The 9,336-nt window shown below is 34.4% G+C and overlaps 1 protein-coding gene across 1 annotated transcript in view; it reads left to right on the top strand.

Moving 5' to 3' along the window:
- Positions 1-9,336, top strand: part of CDH8 (cadherin 8, type 2) — a 151,961-nt gene that overhangs the window by 87,912 nt on the left and 54,713 nt on the right. Inside the window, exons 6-7 of the mRNA XM_009320251.1 lie at positions 2,500-2,687; positions 5,447-5,700. Coding sequence (XP_009318526.1) covers positions 2,500-2,687; positions 5,447-5,700 — 442 coding nt within the window. The remainder of the gene's footprint in view (positions 1-2,499; positions 2,688-5,446; positions 5,701-9,336) is intronic.

Here is a 9,336-nt window from a genome sequence, read left to right as displayed (position 1 = left end):
TGGAGACGAAACTGTACTTTCCCTGTGCAGTTTACTCATATCTATTCTTCTGTAGTTTGGATACAGTGACACGTTGACTGGGTAGCATGAGGAAGACTGCATCACAGATCCCTGAAATATATTTTCTTATGGAAAACGTAGATTAGTTTTCCTTCAACAAAAAGTGAGTTGCTGTCTTTGAAGCTGTTATAGCTAGTGCATTCCAGTGCAGAATTCAAGCTACCATCTAGGAGTAACCACCTTGTTATAACACTGACCGTTATGCAACTTCATTAGAAAAAAAATGCATGTACTATAACTTTGTATTATGTATATATTGCATTTAATGAGGATGAGTGTCCTGGTTTCAGCTGGGGTAGAGTTACTTCCATAGTAAATATTGTAACCGATGTTATTACAAATTCTGCCTTTTAAAATGAAGTATTCATAGCATGCTGCCTAGCATTACAGATTAGTCCTGACTCTGGCCTTATACAAGAGCTGATCAAGTCTTTAACATTTTTTTACACCGTTGAAGCACGGTTTGCATTTGCCTGGAAAGGAAAATAAGAAGGGATCAAACTTACAACAGAGCCTAACCAGAATGAAATAGAAATTCATAAGAGGTAATACATGCTGCTTTCACAATAAATTGTAATGAACTCGGAAGCAGTGTGTTTTATCGGTTTATTGTTTCCAGGCAGGACAAAAATGTATATTTATGCTTTGATTTCAAAGAGTGTTAGCCTCCTGGGTTTTAGACATGAAAAAGATGAACTTTCACTACTTCTGTGATCTCTTTGAAATAGTTTTAGAGGCATTTGATAAGTCACAGAAGTTTTTAACCTGGCAGTTTACCATAGGATTGTACTGAGAAGAACTGTGCACTTCTGTAACAACCAAGGGTTTTCAAAGATGCATAATGTGGATTTTTGGTCAGCTCTGCACTATGACATCTTGACAGGACAATTCATAATTCTTGTGAGCAATTTGTGTAACAGAGTCAGCTGCATCATAATAATTTTTTTTTTACAATATTTTGTAAACTATCTTAATAAATCTGAGAGAAAAACACCAACTTAAAAATGCAATCAACTGTGTCTGGAGATTCAAACCACAAAGTGTGGACAGCAGTATAAATTATGTACACATAATTTAGTCTCCTGAGGCACTTGATTGCTTTGGCTGCTCACTGTTTGTGAGCCATTATGAATATTCTTGAGGAATCTCGATGATCTCCAAATTATCTCTAATAATTTAGCCTAGAAACATTAAAGAAAAAGAATATTTCACTTTGGGACAGACTATCTGTATAGCTAATATATGTATTTGTGAATTCCTCACAGTTTCCTTCCTACTTTCAACTGTTGCTACTGCAATCAGCCTACAAACAGGCAAAGCAACAACTCCAGAAGATTTTGGTTTTAGAAAACTACTAGCTGCACATAACGTCAAAAACCGCATGTTGTCTTAGAACAACTGTGAGGACAGAAAAGAACAAGTCCAGAACCTTTTGTCAAAAACTATTTTAATGGTCTCATCTGATAACCTTGAATTTCCTTTGACTATTTTAACTACTAAGTAGCGCTGCAGTTGATTAGATCGCATATTAACTGTAGCTTCAATAAGTGTAAATTACCAAGAGGTAAAAAAATAGGCACTCCATAAAGAATTTTTGATGTAAAGCATGCATGTGTCTTCTGTTTTTCAGAGTAATGTTAAGAACTGGGAGATATAACAGAAAAATGGGTATTTTGAGCTTTCTCTTAATAAAATGCTTACCTAAAATAATATATTACAAGTTCTAAATAGATTTTTGACACTTCTTAGGTCAGAGGGTTCAAAGAAAGTAATACAAAAAATAAAAATGCTGAGAATTTGAATAGCACTTTCTAGTGGATTTTAGTCTAGTCCTACAACCAAATAGTAAATACAGCAATGATTGCTATGAAAAGTTATTGTTTCCTTTAAAACATAATTTTTGGGAGTTTCTCTGAATGTTTCTTAATTAGTTTCTTGCCACAAAAGGAAAGTGGAAGGGGTTAAACAAACAAAACCAAATCAAATTAAAAGGGTCAAAAAGTAGTAAAGATCTGAAATTGTATAAGGCATCCTTAAAATATTAAACCAGTTTTCCACAGAGTAAAAGCCAGAGTTTCATAGTTGAATTCTAACTACATGTCTGTAAATAAAACGGTAAGTTCAACAGTGTCTGCAGTAGAGAATGTTGCATACTTTCAGTGCTGAAAGTAGCTTAATATTTATGTTTGCCATTGCTAAGCATCCCTGCAAGGAAGAAGCAGGATACTACTGTAATGAAAAGAACATTCACATACAGTAAACTGAATATTCCTATAGAAGGAACACATTTTGCTGCTTTCAGTAAATAACTTATGAAAATGTGGTTTGTATTGGTTGCACATCTCAAGAGTTTGCATTAGGGAAGTATAAACAAATGAAGAGCACACAAGTGATACTGGAATCAGGTGTAATGTTTAGTCTTTTCCTCTTATTTGTAAGGTCTGTATCACTTCTCAGTAATGGAAGATGTTGCTCTTGGTGAACCAATAGGAAGGGTGAAAGCAAACGACCTGGATATTGGAGAAAATGCTAAATCATCCTATGATATTATTGAAGGAGATGGAATGGATATATTTGAAATTACTACAGATGCCCAAACTCAGGACGGCATTATTAGAGTGAGAAAGGTAAATGATATCTCTGTTAAAAAAAAAAATGTTTATTGTACATACAACTACCCAGCCAGACTGTACTCTGTGAGAAGATGCCAGATTTCCAAGGATTCTTTTATCTATGGATGAGGTGTCAAGCCAGTGAAGTGATAAAAAAGGGATGTATTAGCCGTGTCTCTCAAAACTGCCATTTAGGTGACAACTGGGGAGACATCCATGGGAGTATTTTTGGTGCTGGGAATGTGTTAATCTATCTGGGCTTCCATGTGGTCAAATCGTACAGGTTTTGCTTCCTTGGTTCCAAAGGAGAAGAGTAGATTAGAATCTGTTTTGTTGGTGATGTAAACCTCCATAAAATCTTGGCTGAGTATTCATCAAATACCTTTTCTCTGTTCTTTGGTTTGCTGTATAGCTGGTCAAATACTGTTCAGAGGAAAAAAATATCATAGCATATTATTTAAATTACCTGATTTGTAACAGGCTTAGTCTTTCACCTTTTCTGATGTTGAACTCTCTTTGCTCAATGAATAATGATTTCAGTGAACCTTATCAAGGAGATCAGCATTGTGTCACATGAGAAGTGCCAAATTTGGGCCCTAATGAAGGCTACAACTCTGTTACCTTTTCTATGCTTGTACAGTCTTGATGTATGCAAGATGAGGTGTTTGCATATACACAACAGAAGGACCACCCAATTATATACAGAAATATGGGGAGAGACAGCATACCTAGAACAAAACTTGGCTAGTAAACTCAATGAAACATTAATTACAGATTTAATTTTCCTTATATTCTGGGGAAGGAGAAGAGAGCCAATTCTCATGCTGTGTTCTAAAAACGGATATCAATATAACTTTATAACACTGATGTAGAGGGTTTTAAATACGTAGCATAGAGGACTCTAAATGAATCTTCGTTTAAAAAAAAAACAAACAACCCCCCCCAAAACCAAAACCCAAAACACGACATCCCAGTGAAAAAAGAAGAATTCAATGAGTCCAGGTAATTAATATTTAACTTGTACCTGTAATTAAAGAGGTCAGGCAGAGTACCAGTCAAAAGTTTATATTTTCTGTTTCTCAGTGAGTAGGTCAGCACTGTAGATATATAATAAAATGATGTATATTTATCTAAATTTAGATCTGTTTTCCTAAAGAGAAAATTATGATATACATCCCTGATCTTCCTTACGGTTATTTATTGTATGCTGTGGCCTCTTCTGTAAACTAAGGCAATTAGCCTTTTGCCCTAGTTCCCTTGGCTTTATTTCATAACTGAGTCTCTAACATAATGTTTCATATATTCATTTTGACAGCAATAATCCTTTTGGTTCTACTACAGTAGATGATGTATGGAGGGTACTGTTCACCAACAGATTTTCTCCAGCATAAATTCATGGGGTTTAGACAATGAGAGTAAATTTTCAATATGATATTCTGATTAAGCATGACTTAATCTGTTAGGGTGCTGTCATTTCTGTAAAGCAATGACATTTATGAACAGCAATTGAAAAAATGATACAGGAGCTATGATTGGCAAATTGTGAATATGTTGATTTATAAATCACCATTGATAATGACAAAAGCTTACTAATTTAAGAGCTGCTAAAGAAGCAAGGTTTTCTCGTGTTTACTAGAATTTGTGAGAAAGAGCAAATCCCATTAGAGCTTGATTCATACCTGAAAAAAATCAACAAAATTTGAAAGTATACATATTGAAGGCTTTGACAGACTTCCTGAAGGTTCCTATTTGTGCTCTTGCTGGTATTTGCATTGCAGATTCAGAGTTTCTATGTCCTTTTCTTTTTATCCCTAGGACATTGTAATGCAAATCTTAATATCTTTCCAATGCCTGGCAATTTGCATCTTTGAAATTTGAATCATTGTGAGACACAAGAGAATTATATAGTGAATATACTGATGTGCTTCAAGACATAAAAACTTGAATCTCCTATAATGAAAAATTCTAATATTCAAAAGTGTCACAGATTTGGTTTTTATTTGGTATTTAATTCCTTTAAATCCACTGTGTTTTCATCTTTTATGTTTTAATATGGAACTGTAAAATAGTAAAATCAATGGTGACATGGCAGGTATGTTGATAGAATAAAGTAATCGGTTTCGTGTTTCTCTCTCTGATAAAAAAATAAGATACAGAAATAGGAATTGTTACAGTTTTAAGAAATTCCTGAGAGATGTCTACCTCATTTACCCCTATAAACAGAAATGCAGAGTTCCCTGAAGTGCAATAATATTGAAGTACTTTCTTACATGATTAGCTCTCTATTTTTCCACGTAATGCCTCTCATGTCCAACAAATGATAATTGCCAGTTCTTTGCATTTCTCACATTGTTCTGGAAGTAATAAAATATTTATTCTTTGTGGAGCTAGTATAATTTTTTTCCTTATCTCCAACTAACAAAGCATTGATTAAGTGCATGATTAGTATGCAAGTCATGTAATCACCAACAAATTTGTAGTATTTACCTGATATGTAATTGTAATGGTATAAATTCATGAGAGAGAATATTTTGGCAAATTTCTTGTGAAAAGCAAGAAAAGAAAGTCTTGTTTTCTCTGAGGCTGGTTAATAAACAGATATCAATATATACCTAGAAAATTTGCAGGTTGGATTTCTGGGAGTGGGAAGTGATTGCATTAAAACTCACTGAGTATGCTTAAATGCCCATAACTTTCATCCATCAGCATTATATTCACTTGTTCTTTCTTTGTGGCCGTTAGTAAAAGACATTTATCTTTGTCATTTTTAACAGCCACTGGACTTTGAGACCAAAAAATCCTATACTCTGAAGGTAGAAGCAGCCAACGTTCATATTGATCCTCGCTTCATCAGTGGAGGACCATTCAAGGATACAGCAACAGTAAAAATTGTAGTAGAGGATGCTGATGAGCCACCAGTCTTTTCATCACCTACTTACCTCCTGGAAGTGCATGAAAATGCTGCTATTAACTCCGTGATTGGTCAGGTGACTGCCCATGACCCTGACGTGTCTTCCAGTCCTATAAGGTAGTGCTGCTTTAAAGTTCTCTTTGAAAAAACTACTGGCAGAATACTAAGTATATTTTCCTATACATTGTATGGCACTGTTCTCATGCCGTTTTATTTCTATGAAAATACTTGTATAGGATTTGTTTTATGATGCTAGATTTATCAGTTCAGATCATTTTCAAAATCACAAATGCTCCTTGCCACATGAGTAGTCTTATGAAACAGTAGGAATGCAATGAAAATAAGAAATAGGGTGTACGAGGTCAGATGGGGTTGAATCATCGGTGTGTATCTCTGCAGTTATTTTAAATAGTCCACTAGTGTCTGCACTAACAGTACTGAGTTTGTTCCATGTAGTTGTAAGGTTGTTGAAACATATTTTGTATTCCTTTGGCTAAACCCATTCCTGGTTTAAAGATAGAAAGTCAGAGATTATTATGCCCATATGACTTTTGCATCTTCGATTTAGAGTATTTTCCATTTTTGATCTAACTTGAACAAAATCTGTTATTCCAGTTTCATCAGATCAGTGTTTTCTATCTCATTTTGATGAGCACACATCTTCCCCTCCCTCTTTATAATGGTTAGTATGGTATGATGCAAGTGTTCCCAAAACACATTTTGCTATGTATAGTACTGCCTGCTAAAAGCATTATGAAAACAAACACCAAAACGTCAAATTCATAGTAAAGGTATATTTGGAGAAAGAGTCTATTTAATAATAATCATGACTGTACATTACTGCCTTAGGGAATTTAGGCTACACAAGCAGTCTTCGGCATTGTAAGCATGATGCTAATTGTCATAATCTATCACTTAAGGCCATTTTCTGATCATTGTTATTTACATCAGGTTTGTCGCAGAGCCAAAGTTTAAACCTTTATTTAAGGGGCCTACATGTTGCATGTCATATTTTAGTATTTTCAGAATTAGAAATTCAGAGTCTCCAACATGTTTGGATGTATTAGAACTTGTGTATGAAGACGTTGGAGAGTATGTTGGAGTCTGTCATTCCTAAATCATCCTTTCAAAACTAGCTAAACTAGCATTAACTATCACAGATTTCTATAAAAGTTAATTGATTAATATGTTTTCTACTGCAGCGCACAACCCAGACAGTGTTAATGGGCACCGAATTTATTTTCTTACCAAAGAAGCTCTCAGGATGATCAAGGATGGTAATCTGATCATCGAAATAGGAAATAAATGAGGCTAGTTACCCAGGTTAGAAAAATGTTACGTAAACAGGAAAAAAATAATAGAGAATGGAGAGTTTGATCTATCACAGTTTAAGCAGTGGCTCCACCCCTAATTTTATTACTGCTGTCTACTGACATCTGTCAAAAAGGGCTTGCACTGCCGCTACAAAGAGAGGGTCTTCTGAAAGGTGTGTGAAACCAGCCATGGTGGCAGCAAGTTTGCTTTCTTCCCTTTATTCCAGCTCAATAGTGATTTCTCTTTCAATTTAACCTTAGTTCCTTTCCTCTACCCTGATCTGCTTTGCTCTTGGCTTGGTCCTGTGCTCCTCTGCCTCTTGATTGTGTCCCCTTTGTTCCTCATCCCAGCCTGGCTTCAACTCTCGTTCAGTTTTACCTTGGCTATTTTTCCAGTCTCGTTCTGTTTCCCTGGAATTCTTTTCTAGTCCTGCTCCAAACTCCTAATAAGTTAGACCAGCTACAAGCCTATCTATGTCCTAAAATTGAGCCTCTTTATTCTGTCCAAGCCCGAAAAATTGAACTGAGTAAAATATTTACTTCATTTCCATTTTTTTATCATTTTATAGATCAAGATACTTTCAAACTTTTAAAAGCAAAAATATTTTATATGTGCAAACTGAATTAGAATGTTACTACTTAGCAAGTCATAAAGAAACAATTGATACACATGCAACAGAATTGTCCAAAATTCATTACATTTAAACAAAAAGATAATTAATTAGTGTGATTTGTATCTTCTTCAAAAATATTACATGCAGTACTTTATAAGATTTAATTTTTCTACAGTATTGGCTTGATAGCTAATTAAGGAATATACAGAGCTCAATTTTCTATGCAACCTTTTTTTTTCTTGTTTGCTTACCTGATTAATTTGCCTTTATCCGGGATAGCTCTGGAAAGTCCAAATTCCTTTTTTTCCTTTTTTGTATGAAAAATATTTTAAGGCAAAAAAAGGAGATTTCAAGTTAGTGATTCTACTATTACGGGAGCAAAAATATTCATCAGAGATAAGTACGGAGCAGAAATGCAGTTACTTTCTTTCCAATTCAGAACAAAATTGGAACATGGCAGGTTCTAACATAAATATGTGGAAGCATTGTTTTGTTGGATTAGAATGTTTCATTTTGATTGTGCATTTCAAGTGTTTATTCTGTTATTGTGTCATGTAGATGATGTAAATTTTATGTATATGTTCTATGATACACTTTCAAAAATATTAAATGTAAGTTAGAAATTTGAAAAACAGAATTAAAACATTCTGCTCTAAAAATAAGGGACTGTTTTAATACTGCCTGGCCATTTTTTAATGTATTCTTTTCTTTAAAACAGAATTTTAGGAGACAACAACCAATTGCATATCAAGGAAGTTATATTTTTCTGTTCTATCAATATTTTTGTTAGACAGAACTTTTGTGTACATGTGTTATAAAAACCCTAGCAACACAAATGAAAATATGAATCACCTTATGTGCTACCAATACCACATCTGCTGCACATTAGTCTAATACACAAAGACTCAGTAAACTCAGAGTATTGCAATACCATAAATGAAATAAAACTTGGATATCTCTGAACATGGAAATAGTCTGATAATTGAGTCATGAGACAAAACATGAAAGAATTTAGAAAAATTATTATAGAAAACAGCCTGGGAAGAAACTTCTCCTATGTTTTCTTTAAAAAAAAAAAAAAAGTTTAACCTCATTTCTACCCAGTACAACAGTCCTTTGTTTTTTATGCTTGCTTAGAAGAGATGAAACATGTTCTCTGATCTTTCCATCACTTGATCTAAAAGGTATGAAGCCTATTGTAGATTTACAAGCAGGTGTATAGATGGGTTACCTGCCTGGCTCTGAATGTGCCCACCTTATGGAACTACCTGAAGAGGGTTATTTAGCAATGTCTTGTGTCAAATGCAGAGTTTTGGCAGTGGTTATTAGTCTGAAATCTCTGTATCAGCCAAAGAAATTTAGGCACCTTTAGATGGATGGGACTGAAGGATGCATATGTTGTATGGGACTTTTCTCATTCTTGTTGTTGAGCCCTAATTGTGGATAAGGAAAGGCATCTTTGAATGGCTAAGTGATAATGTGATATTCAGTTGAATTATGCTTTCATTATGTGTTTCTGCAATGGATATGAACTATCTCTTCATATCAGCTGTTAGGTTAGTCAAACTATATCATATTTTTCATAACCCAGTATTTTTAAAATAAACAGCAAAATTTCTCTTATCTTTATTTGATATTCTGCTGTGCGTGTTGCTTAAGGGCCTGGCTCACTTTTAAGCCTGATGGTGAAAAGGATTCACAAATTTGGCTAATAATTGTAAACATGATCAGTAGTTTGTCTTATTCTAGCCTAGTCATTTCAGAAACACGCATCAGTGGCTCACATCTTACCACAGCTAGACCACATGCATCTCTCTTGGGAAAGG

This window comes from Pygoscelis adeliae, unplaced genomic scaffold, assembly GCF_000699105.1.
Source record: "Pygoscelis adeliae isolate BGI_AS28 unplaced genomic scaffold, ASM69910v1 Scaffold62, whole genome shotgun sequence".
Lineage (NCBI taxonomy): Eukaryota > Metazoa > Chordata > Aves > Sphenisciformes > Spheniscidae > Pygoscelis > Pygoscelis adeliae.
The sequence above is the reverse complement of the archived record's forward strand: the minus strand, read 5'-3'. Positions and strand labels throughout refer to the sequence as shown.